Source organism: Trachemys scripta, chromosome 3 (assembly GCF_013100865.1).
Source record: "Trachemys scripta elegans isolate TJP31775 chromosome 3, CAS_Tse_1.0, whole genome shotgun sequence".
NCBI classification, from domain to species: Eukaryota; Metazoa; Chordata; order Testudines; family Emydidae; genus Trachemys; species Trachemys scripta.
The window spans coordinates 187,799,707-187,820,290 of NC_048300.1; the positions used below are offsets into that span (position 1 = coordinate 187,799,707).

Below are 20,584 nucleotides of genomic sequence, written 5' to 3' on the forward strand. Positions count from 1 at the left end.
GAAAGTTCCAGCATTTAGAATCCTTTGAAGTTTTACATTTACTTATATTAATTTAATTCACATTTTATTTTTTAAAAATGCCCAACAAGAGGACCTTTTAAAGCAACTTATATTATTTTAGTTGTAACAGATTTTATTAATTAATAGGGTATAATTGGAATAGGTACCCTTCATATTGTGCAATTTTAGACACAAAGATTTGTATTTCAAAGGTGCAGAGGACACTTGCCCTTCAACTGCATGCAAGTCGGATTTCAGCTTACAAGCTGCGAAGAAGACTGAAACCCCACTTTTCTGGACCTGGCTATGACCAATGTCACACCACAAGACCTCCCTGCAGGAACTGAAGTTTCAAGGTAGGCACTTTAGTAAAAAGGCATTTTATACATGGAATTCAATGCACATGTCTTAAAAAAAAAAAATCAAGTCCTATAACCACCTTGATTGCATTATGACACATTTCTAGGCCTCAACTACTTGGCTTGTTATGAATTGAAGCATCAACATCTGCCAGTAAACAGGCATATAAGGACAGAGTACAACATTATTCATAGCTAGAAATTTACTAATCTATTTTATGGCTGACATTAAGGACTGTGTCAGCATTTCCATTAGTAACACAGATTTTATGCATTTATAACATGGCTCCACAAGTTCACTACAGAGTGCATCTTGGCATAAACAGTCTCAGCTTGGGAGTGACCTCCCACTCCTTTCCTATGCAAGCTATGGGCCTGGCCACTAATTTTTATAAATAGATAAATCTTCTTTAAACAAATATATTAATAACAATATCTCTATAATATACTCAATGATTTATATACACCTAATTTATTTACATACACAAATATACACACAGTATATAGAGAATTAGTCATAACATTTGTCAATTCCTATTCCAACTGTCAACAACTTAACTACAACTCTATACAATAAAAGCAAAAAGCACAATCACGAAAATGGAACCAGACCCAACCAAATATGAAAAAAGAATTGTTTCTTGGTATTTTACACAAAGAAAGTTCTAATTGTATGTCTAAGAAGTCCACTGAAAACAGTGTAAAGGAATATCCCCCACCCCTGATGTCCAGAGAGTGGATCAAGATTAAAGATTGATTAAAGTTCTCAAGCAGCATAAAATACACTCATATCCAGGAAGTCCAGTTGAATGATTCTACAAATTCAATAACTAAATCCTGTTTGTCACAGGTTTTAGTGCCTCCTTCCCCCCAAAAAAATAGCAATAGCATAGCACTGATAAGCAAACTTAATCTATGGGTGGACAATCTTAATTTCTGCTGGGCAGAAAATGGGGGCCTCAGTATTAAATCAACTTCTTAAGTTTCCATCTTTACCTTTCATTCTACAAAATTCTTTCACTCAAAACTTGAGTAAAATGTAACTACCAAAAAAATATATTCGAGTCAGCAGAAACTCCTGTTAAAGAGGAACTAAAACATTTGTTTCCTAAAAATACAAAAATAACTGTCTCCATATATCCATTGAAGGACCTAAGTTTATACTAAAAAAAATTCAAACTAATTTGAGAAATATGTTTGTTCAGGACTTCAGTCACAATACCAGCGGTAAATACGACAGCTTGAACAGCTTTTCAGTCTAATAATATTTAAATCAACTCCAAGCCCCTCAACTATGGGTTTCAGTGCCATCCAGACACATCACTTCAGTTCCTTCTTGAGCAGGAAGCAGAGATTCCCAAACTCTATATGTAGACCCCACAAAATACTAATCGGGGGGTAAGACTAGAAGAGTTACATATTTGTGTTTATTATACAAGGCAGGGTATTCATTTATTTCTTCTCATTTTTCAACTGTAACTATAGATGTGTATCCTGTGACTTAGGCACATAGCCCATAAATTAAAACCACAAAATAAGCAAGAGACTGCCCATAGATATATTCACATCAGCTCCCTACTCGACATCCTTAGATAAGATTAAAATAACTGGGTCCTAAATTTTAGCTAGGCTATTTTAGAGCTCTTTCCCCACCCAAGGCTTCCATGGGATGGCTCTGCTTCCTGAGATCTGTGGCAGCCCAGATCCCATTGCATGAAACAGTTCATGTAGGGTGACCAGATGTCCCGATTTTATAGGGACAATCCCGATTTTTCTGTCTTTTTCTTATATAGACTCCTATTACCCCCCAACCCCTGTCCCGATTTTTCACACTTGCTGTCTGGTCATCCTACTGGGAGATGCTACCTAAGGAGCCAGCACACCCCTCAAGCTAGGTCATAACTTATCCATTAAGATATGGATGGAACCACTGAAAAGGAAGGCAAGGGACTCTGAAGAGGGGGCTTGACTGCAGACCCCTAAATGCCATGGACTGAACAGACCATCACAGCTCACCCTTGTTGGAGCAAGCTATTCAACTTCTGAGCAGTTTCAAAAATTAAATATATACCTTATGAGTCAAGTTTTGACCCAATGTATGGCCAAGTTTTTTTAAAAAATTAAAAAACAGTAGTTTGGTAATTATACTGAGCAGTGCTTAAATGACCCACTATGGAGTGCCACAAACACAGGGATAGAGTAGATTTGACAAAATATGATTAACAGCTGCATATTTTCTAACTTTAGGGTGCCTTGAGGCAAAATTTATTCAGTTCATTAAACAGAAAACAAAAGGGAAAAATAATCAAGAGGTCCAAGACTTCTAGCTGACACCAGCTTGCATTGATCTGCATATAAATTACACAATACTCTAGTCAAGGTGAAGAGGATGATACTGGCCTACTTTTACTCTGGTTTCCCAACCCAAGAGAGCAGAAAGAAGAGAACATCTTCCTTTCCCAAATTATGGAGGTTCATCTCTGGGTTGAAAGAATATATTCATAAGAAGGCAGTAGTGTGTGTGGAGTATCAAATGTTCAGCTACAAAGTGCCTGCACATTTTAATTAAAAAAAACTGGATACCTGTGCACTATGTGCAAAAAAGTGAAGCAAGGATCTCTCATCACTGGGTCCCATATCAGTGCCTGAAAAAGCTTAAAGCTTAAAGGCCTGGAAGCTTGTAATGATTAAGCACCTTAAGAAATCTTTCCCACAGATTTTAGCAGCCCATTTCTCATGCTTTGATAGTTTTCGAGACTAAGATCCTTAGGTCTGGTCTACATCAGCATAGCTACATCTCTCAGGGGTATGAAAAATCCACACTCCCGAGAACCGTAGCTATGCCAACCTAACCCCAGGTGTAGACAGTGCTAGGTCGACGGAAGAATTCTTCTGTTGACCTAGCTACCGCCTCTTGGGGAGGACAATTACCTACACCAACAGGAGAACCCCTCACATCAGCATAGGTGGTGTCTACACTGAAGTGCTATAGCTGTGTCACTAGCATTTTAAGTGTAGACATATCCTTAGAAAAGCCCTTAGGCATGTGGCTAAAGTGATTTACTGACTCAGGTCTTAAGAGCTAATTGGAAAATGTAAACAAAGCACTTCTCTTCTCTCTCCCTCCAGCCCCCTCAAAAAAACCCACCAAATTTTTAAAAACATTTTTAGGAATCCTGCCCCTGCTTTAAAAACAGCCAGAGAGATTAACAAAAAGGTGCCTTAAAATTACTGGCTATTTACCATTCAAGAAAGTAGTTAACATTAGGTTAAAGCTAAAGTAAAAGAAATAAGATGCTTATCAGATTGATTTTAAAGCTATATTTTAAAATCTGTCTGTCAGGGCTAGAACTGATTTACTCCTGCTTTGCAATTGAAAAAAAAAAAAAAAGTCTTTAATTTCTACCTATGGCAGTTCATGTTATCAGACTAAAAAAAAAACTGCTTCCTTGAATGTTAAACAAAGGTAAGATGGAAAATGTTTCAGCAGAGTTCAGTTTACTACCTCACCCTCAAAATATTTACATATTCAAAAAAATATCTTGCAAAGTCTGGAAAGCAGTAGTTAAAGGAACTAGCCAGTCCCCCCCATGCCATTTCATCCATCAGTCATCACCCCATCTGAATTATACCTCCCCTCTTAATTTTGCTCTTCTCCCCAACTACGATGTTGGATGTATATACTGTTTAAATAGGTGGTGAAGTTTTGAAATAATGTAGTTTCAGGGTACACTCCCACAGGTTTCTATAAATTCCAACTAGGTGACATGTTGAGGGAGCAGAATAATAGTTTATAAATATAACTGAAAAAATTGATCTGTTTGGTGTTATAAAGTGTGTCAATTATATAGTGTACGTTTATGACGGGTCACAGAGAATACACCAAAATTAAGAAATATTTTATTTTTCTGCACACACCCAGCCAACCATTCCCCCCGTCTATGACCAAGATGCTGCCGTATTTCTTAGTTTACATTAATTGACTAACAAGAAGAGACAACTGGTGCAATGTATTCATTTTATAACATAATAGCAAAAGAGTTACTACTTTTTTATAGAGCTTATAGAAGAAATTGTACAATCATGCACAATCAGATAAGGAAGGACAAAAGTTCAAGATGTTTTTATGTGCTAGTTAAAGGAGTATCGATTCCCATTTACCTGATCATCTTCCAATTCCATGCTACCTAGTTTGTGCAACAGAAAGTTATGTCAGTTAAGCGACATCATAGATTCCAACGCAAGAAGGGACCATTGTGAACATCTAGTCCAACTTCTTGTATAACACAGACCACAGAGTTTAGCCAAAATAATCCCTACAGCATCTCTTTTAGAAAAACATCCAAACTTGATTTAAAAATTGTCTGTGGAGAATACACCATGATCCTTGGTAAATTGCTCCAATAGTTAATTACTCTCTGTTAAAAATGTACGCCTTATTTCCAGTCTGAATTTATCTAGCTTCAACTTCCAGCCACTCTTATACCTTTCTCTGCTAGATAGAAGAGCCCATTATTAAATATTTGTTCCCCATGTAGATACTTATAGACTGTAAAAAGTCACTCCTTAAATCTTCTCTTTGTTAAGCTAACTAGATTGCGCTTTTTGAGTATCACTGTATGGCCAGTCCTTTAATCACTCTCATGGCTCTTCTCTGAACCTCTTCCAATTTATCAAACACATTTCTTGAATACAAGGCACCAGAATTCGCACCAGAACTCAGCACAGCTTTCTAGCAGCGGTCTCACCAGTGCCAAATTCAGAGGTAAACTAACCTCTCTTCTCCTACGTGAGTTCTCCTGTTTATGCATCCCTGGATCACACCAGCTTTTTAGCCACTGTGTCACATCCACCATGACTCAAATCTTTTTCATAGTCACTGCTTCCCAGGATAGAGTCACCCAAATCAGATAGTGCCAGAGTTCAGGGCAACTACAACTGTCTTTCCCCTCAGCTGTCCAGAAAAGGCACCTTCTCTCAAGTTGCCAGCTCCCCGGTCATTGCCTTACTTGGGTGGAGACTCACATCTCACTCCCTTCTGACTGGGCTATTTCCAGGCTGCACAGTTCCCTAACTACCCTGCGTTACTCCCAACAGAGACAAGCTGCCCATTACACCTGCTTGCTTTCTCTTTAGAGACAGTTAACAGTGTGACTGTGCCAAGTTATAGATACCACACAGCTCTTTTTAGGCAAGCCTATTTTATTCTTAAGATAAAAGCACTACAAAGAAGACCTATTAAAAACAATTAAAAGAATCTGCCATGCTAATAAGCTTATCAGAGATCACTCCTACTCTAAGGGTACGTCCAGACTACCCGCCGTATCGACGGGTAGTGATCGATTTATCAAACGCGCTCCCCGTCGACTCCCGAACTCCACTGGAGCGAGCGACGGTAGCGGAGTCGACGGGGGAGCCGTGGCCGTCGATCCCGCGCCGTGAGGATGGGAGGTAAGTCAGAATAAGATACCTCGACTTCAGCTATGGTATTCCCGTAGCTGAAGTTGCGTATCTTACATCGACACACACACCCCAGTGCAGACCAGGCCTAACAGACTCTGGCAGGAGCAGTCCTTCAGAATCCCACTCAAGGGGCCTCTTCTATGGTCACAAATTCATAACAGCGTCAGCTCAGAACCAGCACCCAGTCTTACAGAGGCCCAGCAAACCCAGTCCTTCCAACCCTTCCCTAAGGATTTGAGCCCCCCATGGAACAGAGTTTTGGCCGTTTGCTGAATCCAAAAGAAGGCCCTGAGCCTATTCAAACTATGCTATTTGTCCAAAAATCCTTTCTTCGTCTGTTGGTCCCTGGACAACCATCACCTGCTGATCTCTTATTCACCTTTCCCATGGACAAGCATATAATCCCTCAACACCACATAACTGCATTTTTAGTATAGTGGCCCCCAAAAGGTATTAAACCTAATTCAATAAGGTTTGAACTTCACTGAATTAAGCAATTCAGGATGTTTCAGCATATTGTTGGCCTGTCACACTCAATACACAGAATGGCAGTAATGCAACTCACGGAACAAGCAGATATGATGCAAAAAATAATCCAGAAGAAAACCTTTTCTACTGTATATGCAAATTAATGTAAAACACTCTGCAGTAGTCAGAGATCATAGCAAACAGGTATAATGTGTTCTCTACACAAAACTCTGCTTACTAAGTGAACCAATGTATTCTGACCCACCTTCACATTTTCTGTAATGTCTGAAGCAAGCTCTCCCTTCCCATTGAGAAATACCCCTTCTGATTAATGTAATCGGTGGCTAGGTTGTCTGGTGCCAGAATTGGAATATGCATGCCATCTATCGCCCCTCTGCGGTTAGGGAAGTCCATCTGTGCAAAACCACCCACAGTGTCACGCACATTGCCCAGAGTCACGGTCTTTCAGAGCAGGATGCGATTAATGGCCCTGCACACTTCCGTCAATGCACGTCCAATGGTCCACTTTTCCACTCCGAACTGGTTAGCGACCGATTGGTAGCAGTCTGGAGTAGCCAGCTTCCACAGTGCAATTCCCACACACTTCTCCAATGACAGAGCAGCTCTCATTCTCGTGTCCCTGTGCTGCAGGACTGGGGAAAGCGCATCACAAAGTCCCATGCACGTGGCTTTCCTCGTGCGAAAGTTCTGAAGCCACTGCTCATCATCCCAGACGTGCATGACAATGTGGTCCCACCATTCAGTGCTTGTTTCCCCGAGCCCCAAAGCGGCGTTCCATTATGGTCAGCACCTCCGTGAATGCCACAAGCAATCGCGTGTCGTAGCTACTATGCATGGTGAGATCAATGTCAAACTTCTCTTGCCTTTGTAGTTTAAGGAATAACTCCACTGCCACTCATGATGTGTTAGTGAGAGCGAGCAGCATATTGGTCAACAGTGTGGGATCCATTCTTGCAGAACAAAGCGGCAGAGCGCGCAATACACAAACTGTTTAAAGATGGAGCCAAACGCGGATGGAAGTACAGGGATTGCTGGGATGCGAAGCAATGCATCACGGGGCATTGGGACAGGACCCAGGATGCCTCACGACTCCCTCCGCCTTAGCAGCAGAAGAGGAAGAGGTGCGCTGTGGGATAACTGCCCAGAGTGCACCACTCCGAATACCGCTGCAAGTGTGAACAGGCTATTGCACAGGCAGCTGACAGTGTGAACACACAACAGCCGTTTCCCTTCAGCATCTCTGAGCGGCGCAGTAACTCTGCCAGTGTAGACATACCCTAAGGCAAATATCACTGCCTCAGTTTTTCACTCCTCATGTTCGAAAGAGCTAAAAGTTTCTCTCTCTCTCTCTCTCTCTCTTTTTAAATGAAAGGTTAGTTTCTGCAGGAAAACTCTGCATTTTGCTGCTGTGGAACACACACACGGTCCTGGTTTGATGGTGTAAATCTGCATAGAGCCTACTGCAATAATCAACTTCAGAGTCTCTAATACATGGACAATCCATGGTAAAGTCCAAATCCTAAATAAAAGGACATAACTTTCTTGTTAGGAGCAAATGAAAAAGCATTCAGCTACTGCTGCTACCTGTTTATCCACTTTAACTAAGAGTGCTGATATAATCTGCAGCCATTTCTTCCAGTAGTTTCCATCATTCTATGAACACATCAGACTTGTTTGAATCAGCTTGCCCTCATCTGTGCCTTAATCTCTGTTAGATCCTGGGATACACTGCACTGGCAGGGTCAGAAGACATGGAAAATATCTGTCTCATAAGCATATTGAAAACACTAACCCACATTTCACCACCAAACTTCCCATCAGCCTTTCATACCTTCAATACAGCTCTCTCAATCTTCCACCAAATATGGAATATTAAAGACCAGACTCAGTTGTTTTCTTAAACAGGGATTTAACAATCACTTTCTTTTAAAAGGAGTATTTTGTCCTCTCTCTGGGAACTACTGAAATCAAGTTCAAAAATGGTTCCAACACCTTCCTGCTGGGTAACTCCAGCAAAAAGGGACATGCTCTAGTTTATAGGTCATAATCCATACATCTCCCAGAAACTACCACGGCCAACAACAAGCAGACAAAACTGCTTTCATCTCTCCTTCCTCCAAAAATCAATCCCACTACCATGGAGGGGGAATAGTTCCATCAAATCATCTTTGAAAAATAATTTGAAGATTCCTGTGACGGGATGCACCAGGTCCTTTAAGGCCCCTACCACATCCTGCCCCAAGAAAGAAGAAGTGAAGGGGTCATCTAGAAAGGCTGCAGGGAAGCAGCCTATCAGAATGCAGCAGGCTCAGATAAAAGGAGTAGCAGGGCCTTAGCGGTAAGTTCTTGACTGGCTAGAATTTTGCAAGTGCTATGGTGGAAGCAAACAAACTTTGCCTCCTATACAACTCTATATGTTGCAGACCTATACCACTAATACATCTAGCTAACTTCCCTTCTCCTTCATCAGCTGCAAGTCATGACAATATCACGGTGGCTTGTGACAGTGCAGTGTGGATTTAGGAGCCACAGTATCAATGACCCACTACAACTGAAGATTGATTGTCCCACCGAACCTTCAATAGATTGGTGTGCCAGTAAGACAGCATGCTTCTTTTGGCACTCTGAAATGCAAGGAAACATGAAACTGTCAACCTCTAGAGTGAAACTACACAGAAAAACAGAGCTTTCTTTCTTAGCAGTTGGCTCAAGCGATAGTGACCACTTTCAGATCAAAGAGTAAAACCCAAGTGTCCACAATATCAAGGCAGACTGCAGAGACATTTTGGCCACCAAGCAGCCCTTACATAATGACAAGTTTCAGAGTAACAGCCGTGTTAGTCTGTATCCGCAAAAAGAAGAACAGGAGTACTTGTGGCACCTTAGAGACTAACAAATTTATTAGAGCATAAGCTTTCGTGGACTACAGCCCACTTCTTCGGATGCATATAGAAAAAAAGCTTTTGAAGTGATAATCAAGCTAGCCGAGTACAGACAGTGTGATAAGAAGTGTGAGAGTACTTACAAGGGGATCTCCCCTTGTAGTGACCACTTTCAGATCAAAGAGTAAAACCCAAGTGTCCACAATATCAAGGCAGTACTTACAAGGATCTCTCCTCTCAAAAGCTTTTTTTCTCTTAATTAATTGGCCTCTCAGAGTTGGTAAGACAACTCCCACCTGTTTATGCTCTCTGTATGTGTGTATATATATCTCCTCATTATATGTTCCATTCTATATGCATCCGAAGAAGTGGGCTGTAGTCCACGAAAGCTTATGCTCTAATAAATTTGTTAGTCTCTAAGGTGCCACAAGTACTCCTGTTCTTCTTCAAGCAGCCCTTAGTGACAAATGCCCAAAATTCCTCATGAGACGCCCCAAGCAATTATTCTTCAAATCTGGCCATAACCGACTAATTAAGAAAGTCATACTTGGCCAGCAAAGCTTGCTGGTTTGCGATCCTCAGTGGTAGTGAAGAGGTGGTGTATATATATATATATCTTTCTGCCCAAAAGGTCCAGGAGCTTAGAGTCTCTCGCCTTGAGGATGGACTTGAACCTGCCCTTCCAGACTCTGTCATTCACCACCATGACCACCAGGGAGTTTGGGGCCAGATGGCCTCATATCCCTGAACAGGCACAAAATAGTGCTTCTCCAAGCGTCTGACCATCGACGGTACCGAGCCCAGTGTATCCCAAAGAGCTCTCTCAGGCTTGAGAAGCACATAGTTAAGTGGAAGGGCCACCCTCCCAGGGACAGAGGGCTGGAGAATGTCCATAAGTTTATGGGTATTCTCCTGGAGAAACTCCACTTGAATACCAAGAGACACGGCCACACGAGTAAAAGGTCCTGGTATGTCTTGAAGTTCTTTGGATGGAAGCACCGCCTCGTTCGGGGGACGATAATAAGGCTGTTAGCTGTGCCATAGACGGGACCTGTTCCTGAGGTAGCGTCTCTGGACAGAAAAACTCCGGCAGCTTCACAGGAAGGGGAAACGTGGGCATCCGGACTTGCGACTGATCTGCAGCCACCAATACCACACAAGAAGGCAACCTCTGTTTTGACCTGGATGACAAGCAAGACCTCCAGGACTGAGGAGCTTCACAGTGAGCCCACAGGAATCACCAGTATGGGTAATGCATTGGTGGCCAGTAGGTGCCAGGTCAGGGGCCTCAATCCCAGCCTCAGGGCGCATGCCAACCTTGGTATCTACTGAGGTCTACCAGTGGCTTTCGGATCCCCTCCAGTGAAGTGGAGTGGGAGGATGAGGATCCCAACTCTGAAACAAAAGAGTTCCAGGACCTCAGAGACATGGCCTGAGCGACTTCAGAGGGAGCCAACAAGTGATCCCACTCATCCATGGCCCAGAACGAGGTCGGAACCAGCGCTCCCAATGTAGTCGGCACCACCGGTGCCAAAAATGTCGGTGCAGAAGGCAGGGTCAGTCCCAGTGCAAACAATAGTAAACCAGAGCGCCTGAGTGTTTCGACATCGAGGGTGGTGACAACCGCCACAGAACCCCCAGGGGTCGGCAACCTTTCAGAAGTGGTGTGCCGAGTCTTCATTTATTCACTCTAATTTAAAGGTTTCACATGCCAGTAATACATTTTAACGTTTTTAGAAGGTCTCTTTCTGTAAGTCTATAATATATAACTAAACTATTGTTGTATGTAAAGTAAATAAGGTTTTAAAAAGGTTTAAGAAGCTTCATTTAAAATTAAATTAAAATGCAGAGCCCCCGGACCGGTGGCCAGGACCCTGGCAGTGTGAGTGCCACTGAAAATCAGTACCATAGGTTGCCTACCCCGATCTACAGCATTGATTGCACTGGTGCAAGGAAGGGCCTAGTACAAAGAGCCTTGTATCATCTGCGGTGCCAGGAGGAGTACTTGCTGATGTGGTGTCGAAGGGCCTAAGAGTTCAGCAGCAAGCTGTAAGTGGGAGGACACTGTAGGTGCTAACCTCGCAAAGTCCTGGACCAGCAGCAAACATGAGACCAAAAGGGAGAATAGATCGCAGACGTCTGTGTACCAGACTGCGACACACACTGTCAATACCAGCATTGTTCCCGTTGGTCCTGGACTCAATGAAGCCCGGAAACTGGAACTAGAGTTGACGTCATGGGGTGTCTGCCCTCCCTACCCTGTATCAAGGGAGGATCAGAGATGCATACTTGCACCATCCCACACGCCAGAGCTGGTCCTGTGCCAGTCTGCACTCTTGTAAGTGGAGGCAGAAAAGTCATCCCAGGATCTGGCGCACTCATGACTAGTCTTATGAGACCTCTTCTTTGGTACCAATGACAGAGAACAACTCCTGTGCCTCTTCGGATAGGCCCCGGTCCCCGCCCTGGAACAGCAGGTAGCAGCTCTTTCCAAATCAGAGGACAATCTGTGACCCAAGGAAGGCCTTGGTACCGGGTCAGGCCGCATGGCCTGTTCAAGCAAGTGCTTACGGAGAAGATTCCGCGCCCCCCCGAGTCCTCTTCTTGAGCAATCTACAGATCGAACAGTTCTCTTTGAGGTGGGCTTCACCAAGGCAGAACAAGCACCTTGTGTGGGGGGAAGCCACTGTTGGGAATTTCTCCTCCACATGAAGGGCAATGCTTGAACCCCGGTGAGCGCATCACCGGGGCGCACTACAGCTACCACTATACTATAGTCTTTTACACTAACTAACTAAACTATTAACTACATATAACCAACGAGGCTAAGAGGATAAATTGTATGGTTGTTGTTTTCATGCTCTACCTCCATCCGACAGGTGGAGAGAAGGAACTGAGAGGGGTTGGGGCAGCGCCAGCTCACATAGCCAGGGGAGGGCTGCAGACACAAGGCATGAGCAGCATCCCTCTATGGGTACTGCTAGGCAAAAGTCTCCAGCTACAGCATGTGGGGCGCATACACACCTACTTGGAATACACCTCTGCATCTACTCAAAGAACCTTAAATTCTCAATACAGCCAATAGGAGTTGTGTCATTACTTCAAAGGGAGCAGAAACAGCCTTTGACACTTCATGCTTAAAACTCACTACAAGAAAATAAATTGGACTCTTTTCTGATACGAGTTAAGAAATATGCTAACATTCAGCTCCTGAAATCTTTATATACTATATATACCCGTTCATAAGCAGAATTTTTTTGGTAAAAAAGTGAAGCATCAAAGAGCGGGGGTCGGCTTATCAACAGGTCTACACCAAAAGTTGACTATTTTAAGCTCTACTGAATTACTGAATTGAATAGCTAATACATTGTCATTGTAGATCAGGGGTTGGCAAACCTTGGCTCTCGGCCTGACAGGGTAAGCCGCTAGCAGGCCGGGACGTTTTGTTTACCTGGAGCGTTCGCAGGCACGGAGCTCCGCAGCTCCCACTGGTCACAGTTCGCCGTTCCCAGTCAATGGGAGCTGCAGGAAGTGGCGGTGAGCACGTCCCTTGGCCCACACCGCTTTCCGCAGCTCCCATTGGCTGGGAATGGCAAACCGCAGCCACTGGGAGCTGAGGGGCTCCGTGCCTGCGGACGCTCCAGGTAAACAAAATGTCCCGGCCCACCAGCGGCTTACCCTAACGGGCCGGGAGCCAAAGTTTGCCAACCCCTGAAATATAGGGTCAGCTTATGAAAGGGTCATACAATTTTTGCCATTTTTACCTATCCATCTTCAGGGGTCGACTTAAACAGGCTAATGAACGAGTATATATGGTAGAGCACACCATCTAACCACCAATCTATACAGACTAGTGCAGACTAGTTTTTCCAGTATTTACATCCAATTTTCTCCTCAGTGAAAGAGCCAGCACAGGCCTCCAGTGATTTAATAAGACAAGAAGAGAAGATAACTCAGTCCAAGACAACCAATCATGTTTGATAGGTTAAGGCTGGTCTGACGCAAATCTTAAGTACATCTGCAAAGAGCAGCCTACAATACACACACATAGCCACTGTAGCAAAATTAAAATTTCTAGAATTCAATTAATTGCCTTTGTTCCACTGATGACCTTAAACTAGAAGCTTACAAGGGTCTGTCACTTAATACATCAATGTCCCACCTCAGACTTCCTGTGTGACACTGAGCAAGTCACTTTACCTCTCTGTGCCCCAGTTCTTCATTTGTACAAACAGGGATAACGGTATCTCCCTATCTCAAAAGTAGTTTTGTGAGGATAAATAAATTAAAGATTATGAGGCACTCAGATACTATGATGATGGCGGCCATATAAATTCCCTAGTGTGACAGACCCAGACCAGTGGGGTACAGGAGTCTGGTAGAGGGCAAATATACTGGTCACTGGATGAGTAGTTTTCTGTTCCCTGAGTGACCAGAGCAGGGGCTGCACTAGAGTAATCAGGAACCTGCTAGAACCAGTTAAGGCAGGCAGGCTAATTAGGACACCTGGAGCCAATTAAGAAGCTGCTAGAATCAATTAAGGCAGGCTAATCAGGGCACCTGGGTTTTAAAAAGGAGCTCACTTCAGTTTGTGGTGGGAGTGTGAGGAGCTGGGAGCAAGAGGCACAAGGAGCTGAGAGTGAGAGGGTGTGCTGCTGGAGGACTGAGGAGCACAAGCGTTATCAGACACCAGGAGGAAGGTCCTGTGGTGAGAATAAGGAAGGTGTTTGGAGGAGGCCATGGGGAAGTAGCCCAGGGAGTTGTAGCTGTCATGCGGCTGTTACAGGAGGCACTATAGACCGCTGCAGTCCACAGGGCCCTGGGCTGGAACCCAGAGTAGAGGGTGGGCCTGGGTTCCCCTCAAACCTCCCAATTGACCTTGACTGTGGGTTCTTCCAGGGGGGAAGGTCTCTGGGCTGTTCCCCAACCCACATGGTGACTCTCTGAGGCAAGAAAATCCGCCAATAAGTGCAGGACCCACCAAGATAGAGGAGGAACTTTGTCACACTGGTGTCGGGGTGGGATCTTGGGGTGCACAGCACGGCGGAAGAAGGAGGGTGATTTAAACAAAAAACAAAAAAAAACAAAAAGGGAGAGGGTTTATTTTTTTTCCGCCACAATGGATGATGTAGTGCGGGCACTGATACAAGCTATGGCAGCCCAGCAGGAGGCTACCCGTATCCAGGCAGCCGCCCAACAAGAGGCAGTGTGGCTGCAACAAGAGACTAATCGCCTGCTGATGGACCAGGCTGCTCAAGACCGAGCTATGTTGCGGGAACTGGTAAACCAGGTAAAGTCCCTTACAGAGTTGAATCGCGGCCATGATGGGACGCAGCTCATACGGGCCAGCCATTGGCTGCAGAAAATGACACGGGAGGATGATGTAGAGGCATACCTTCTGGCCTTTGAGAGGACAGCCCTACAGGAGGCCTGGCCTCGAGATCAGTGGTCTGGCATCCTTGCCCCATTCCTGTGTGGGAAGGCCCAGAAGGCCTACCATGATCTGCCTGAAGAGGCTGCGGCAGACTACCCCCAGCTGAAAGCAGAGATCCTGGCCAGAACTGGGGTAACGACAGCAGTGCGGGCCCAGCAGTATCATGGTTGGAGGTACCAGGAAGACAAAACCCTGCGGTCCCAATTGTATGACCTCATCCATCTCACACGAAAGTGGTTGCAAACAGAGTCCCGGAGTCCAGAAGAGATACTAGCGGTTCTGGTCATTGACCGATACCTGAGGGGACTACCACCAGACCTTCGTGCCTGGGTAAGCCAGAACGAACCCTCCACCTATGATGAGGTTGTTGCCCTGGTAGAGAGGCGAAGGACAGCGAGGGAGCTGACCCGACCAGTTAAGGAAGAGGCACCCCGGGTTAAACTAGCAGCACCAAGCCCTAAAGTTCGGGTGACTGGGCCACCAGGAGGGCCCAGGTGGAAAAAAAGAGAGAGGCTGAAGGCCCATTAGAGGCCACAAAGAGTCAGAGCACTGAGGGAGAAGAGGATCGTGATGTTAGACTGCCCAAACCAAGAGACCGGGAAATGCCTAGGGCTCCATACAGATGTTATGCCTGCGGGGAGTGGGGACACATAGCTGCACAGTGTCCCAATGCTGAGGAGCCTATGCAGTGTAACCTGGGGAACTAGGCAGATCCATGCTCCCTAATCCACCTTATGGGGGGTCTCACTAACCCCACATATGTATACCAGACCAGTGAAACTAAATGGGGTAGGGACCATGGCACTGGTTGATTCGGGGAGTGCTATCACACTTATCTCAGGGAAGCTCGTGAAGCGTAGTCAGCTGCTGCAAGCTAAATGTACGGGGATAACATGCGTCCATGGGACAGTTAGTTACTACCCCACCATCCCAGTAAAAATCGAGATCCAAGGGAACACTACTGAGGTAGCAGCAGGTGTAGTCCCTATACTCCCACACCCGGTGCTCATAGGGAGGGACTTCCCAGGGTTTGGAAACTTACTCCCAGTAGGGGGATTGGAGAAAGATGGGGACCCTAAAATTGATGAGGCATCCACAGCGGACTGTCAACCCCCAATCTTCTCTGAAATATCCCCAGATTTGTTCTCCACTCCCAGACAGGGTAGAAAGACAAAAAGGGAAAGAAGGGCAGCTAAGGCCTTGGGAACCCGAATACTGACCCAAAGCCAGAGGGTCGCTCTTGTAGGTAGGCAGACCCGGGTTCCCCCCAAACCTCCCAATTGACCTGGACTGTGGGTTCTTCCAGAGGGGAAGGTCTCTGGGCTGTTCCCCAACCCACATGGTGAATCTCTGAGACAAGAAAATCCGCCAATAAGCTCAGGACCCACCAAGATAGAGGAGGAACTTTGTCACACTAGGTAAGAGCAAAATGCCGTAAGTTGTGGACTAGGTGGGGGAAAAAAAAGCAAGCAGCTTTGGACTAACTAAAGTCTTTAGGCTCAATATAGGTGTATCTCACGGAAAATCAATGGCCTATGCTTAAGCCTCTGTTTTCAGTTTAAACCGATTTTTAAAGAAAAATTCCCAGGTTTTACAAAAAGTATTAATTCAGTTTTTTCTGATTTTCACCCTACTTTTGTATCATTCAAATATAAAAAAATAACTTGTTTTATTAGGAAAATACAATACATTGCATGAGATGTATGTACAGTGGAACCCCGCTATAACGCGATCATTGGGGTCCAAAAAGTTCAATCGCAGTAAATGCGAGGTTGCGTTATAACAGGGTTCCACTGTACTTGTGTTCAGCTTCCGCGCCCTGGCTAGGGGGAAGGAGCGAGCGGGGGGAGAGAGAGAGAAGGGGGGTGGCCAGGGCTTCCTTCAGCTGGGGCGCTGGCCACTCAGTCCCTCCTGCCGCCAGGGCCCGATTCCTGGGGCGGCACTTGGGATTGCCAGCTGGGGGAGGGGGGACCGTGGGGCTGGCCGCACTCCAGCCGGAGGTCCCACCGGGAAAGCGGGGCTGGCCGCGCTCCGGCCAGAGGTCCCACCGGGAAAGCGGGGCTGGCCGCGCTCCAGCCGGGGTCACGGGGCTGCCGTGCTCCAGCTGGCGCTCTGGTCAGGGGAGCAGGGCCCCCGAAGACGACCGCCGCCGGCCTGCCACGCCGACTGCCGGGAGGGCTCCGCGTCACTCTACTGCCTGCTCCCAGCAGGGTGCTCCCCTCCTCCGCGCTGCCGCCCCCTACATTGTTGGCGGGGAGGAAAGGACGCACGCTGGAGTGGGCCCTGCCAGGGACAGAGGTGAGAACCCCAGGGCCGCGCCGGGGCTGCAGGGAGAGTTGCTCCTGCTGCAGCCGCTGGGGCATGGATCCCAAACGCCCTGCGCCTGCCAGACTCGTCCCACGCCTGCTACAACCACCGGGGCCAGACTCGCACCGCGTTATAAACGAATTCGCGTTATCATGGGGCACGTTATAGTGGGGTTCCAGTGTATTACAATAATATATTAGTCTGCGTATATATGCAAAGTTGCCTATTGAAGTAAGGCTACGTATTAATCTAGAAGATACACACAACAAACAAACATGCACGCACGCAAGCTCTGAAGTGCATGCAAATCTGAACGTACTGATGAATCTCACACCCACCACATACACATTTCAAGCTGTTCAAAGATGTGATACAGATATTTTTCTTCCTATTTTAATGTATCAGAATACATTTCAGAACACAAGGAAGTATTCGAAAGTTTTAAACAAAAACAGGAGAAAAGGATGAAGTTGAGTGTATCGATGCAAATGGTGTGGCTCAATTATTAAATGTAAATATAAGCTAAAAGTTTTAAGTCTATAACAGTAAATTGTCTATTCAAATGAAAAAAGTTTTATTTGGGGATTCGAGATATATTATTTTCTTAAACTCAGGTGGCATTGTGTTTTGAGTTCTGTTTTAGTTCTGCAGCAAACCTCACCGATGAACAGAATTCAAAGCATTAATCTACTGAATACTTTTTCCCCTGTCTTTCCATCCATCAAAATAAACCCTGATATTTACCGAGAAAAAATATTAAAAATTGTTTGCACTGATTTTCACCTGTTTTTGTTGTGGTAATAAACACCAATAAATTCCTGGGAAAAAATAAATAAAACGAAGGGCCCTACCTACGATATACAGGAGGTCAGAATAGATGATCTAATGTCCCTTCAGACCTTAAACCATGAAAAAAAAAATCAGTTAGATATGTACTCTCCATGCATGCTGTCATATAGATGTCATCATGAGAAGTTCCAATTGGAATTACAAGGTTCCTGTGCTCCTCTGGTCACTGAGAAAAGCTCCTTTACTGTAAATTCCAAGATAGATTTTTAAGAAAATAATTAAGGAATTCCTTTGGGGGTTCTTTTTGCCACTGGATACATTAAAAATCTTTGTAGCAAATCGTAATATAAAAATAAGAAATGTTTATACCATACTGAAAAGACACCTTATTTTTTAAAAAGTGTTTGCTCTAGTATCTAACTTTAAGAGAATACAATATTAGTAAAACAATCCAGAAAAGGATGTCATTCTCTGCTCCAGCATGTTCATAAAAATTCCTCTTGATCCCAAACTTCCTGTTTCAATCCCTGGGTAAATTCAATTTTCTATTCTTAAAGAAGAGATTTATGGAGGAGACTTCTGTCAACTGAGACTTTTTTTTTGTACTTACTAATAGCATGTTCTTAGTCATATTTAATAAGCTACCATCAATGAAGGTTTAGTTAAAATGCCACAAAATACAGCATTTGAAAAAAGTGAAAGTCATCTTACCATTGTAATTCCAAGACACTTATTTTAAGCAAAGGCAATCAATGATTTTTTTAAGAAAAGGTTAGTAAGCTTCCAAATCACAAAATGAGGGAAGAAATGTTACCATGTCTCTAGAAATATCAATAAATCACTCCTTTTTAAATGAAATCTCCTTCAGACAGATATCACCGTTCAGCATAATTCTTAAGTGCGCAAATATACTGCGAAGAAAGTGAATTAACCCAATGCAATATAAAATACAAATAAACCTAACAGAAATATTTTTTAGAACAAATATCTCGGAGACCCAGATATGTAACACAAACACTTCCTAGGACTACGAGTACAGTATTTTGACTTCAAAGTGAATTAAACCAAATGTTTAATCTGGAACAACAGCACAGCTACGTAGTTAATCACTCCTGACAGTCACTAAAATGAAAGTTTTTAAATATTTCATTCTAAGAGCCTGAGATAAAGAAATAAATGAGCTTACCGTTTCCAAAGACATTTGCCTGAACACACCCAGTGTTTGGGTTTTTTTTGTTTTGAGGGAGGAAGAAAAATGCTGTACCGAGCAAAGTTCATGTATTAACCTGAAAAGGTTCCTGGCTCAGTACTAAGTTTGTAAAGGCAGCTGCATGCACCTGTGCAGGAAAAAGAAATCCTCTTCTCCAACATAGTTCTGATGCAGATTTGTCCTCCAGAGTGAGCTACTAAAGCGAAATGGCGCATATCAGAGATCTACTCGAAAAGGTAGTATGTTTATATACCCAAAGTAGCACCTGGATCTATTCAATAAGCTTGTCTACCTTAACTCACAGAAACTGCTAATAAATCTATCTGTTGCTCCTCCCTTAGACTACTGCCTTGAGCGAATGATCAAACTAGTTCTACTACTAACACAGGAAAAGAAGCAATCATTTAATTCAGAGATTAATATAAGTAAAATGGGAGGCTCTTTTGCTTTGCTACATTTTAAGTATTGGGCAGCTCTTTTTCTGTAATCAAAAGATGTTTTGAAAAATAATATTCTTGCTGTTAGACCAGCCAAGTGCACCATAAACTAATCAAATTTCAGGAATTTCCAGATGCTGGAAGGAACCCAAGTTAAAAAAAAAATTAATAATTTGTCAAAATTTTAACCTACTATTGTTACAAGTAACACCTGAAACTGGAGAAAAAAGATCCCCCCAAATCCTTCCCTCCCCCATTTTCTTCATGTACCATATTGTTAAATGCATGGTGTCACTTCTTTTCCTGTACAATAAGTTTCCATGGGTGTGTACGTAGGTCTTCCACAACACAACTAGGTGTTTTTAAATAGGAAAATGTGATTCTAAAACCAAAAAATGGACTGGCATACATTTATTACTTGATTTAAAAACAACAAACAAACCCTCATCAGAATCACAGTTCAAGTTGAGTGTCTCTTAAAGGAGTTTATAGAGTTCTCAATTTTAAGTAACTATCATGAAAAAAGGCATGTCTGGAGTAAAAAGGAGACCCAATGGTCAGGAAAAACAAAACAATGTAACAATATCCTGCTTAAGAGTGTCCAAATAAGAGGTTCCCAAAATTTTTTGAAGTTGGAAAGCCATGTGCCTCTAAAGGAATTACGCAACATCGTACACAAAGAAAAGTGCAGCCTGTGTCAACAAGACGTGTATAAACCCTTCGTAGGATATTTAAAGAATTATAGAGATGTACCTTATTACATGTGATTAAATACAAAAGGAGGTGAAGTGTACCTAAAGATTGCTTTCACTGCACTTTGTGGAATACATCACTACTCTATAATGAATGAGAGACAAAAGATTTCTTGTTAAATCTACAGCTGAAACATTTAGTAACTCCTACCTATTGTGTTAAAATAAACTTGTGAACTGGATAGCAACAAATTATTCAGCCACTCGTATTCTTCTGTAGTTCTAAGATCACTAAGCTTCTCAGATGACTTTAGTTCTCCTTTTAACACCCAGCATTTGCAATACCTCACAAGCTCCAAAATATTTTTGCCAGATCAAATTGCCCTTTTTCGTCAAATATTTTTGCCTGCATCTATTTTTTGATGGTAGTACTGCAACATTGGCACACAGATTTACTAACATATTACACTATGCAGGCTCCGTCGGCAGCCCAGCTTCCCGCAGCAGGGTCAGCTTATGATC

General features: G+C 43.8%; 1 protein-coding gene across 1 annotated transcript in view; it reads right to left on the minus strand.

Annotated features, from left to right (window-relative positions):
* CD2AP (CD2 associated protein) overlaps positions 1–18,939 on the minus strand; it is a 100,308-nt gene extending 81,369 nt beyond the window's left edge. The window contains exon 1 of the mRNA XM_034766625.1: positions 18,910–18,939. Within this exon, the coding sequence (XP_034622516.1) occupies positions 18,910–18,924 (15 nt within the window). The 5' untranslated portion in view covers positions 18,925–18,939. The remainder of the gene's footprint in view (positions 1–18,909) is intronic.
* Between the last annotated feature and the right edge of the window lie 1,645 nt (positions 18,940–20,584).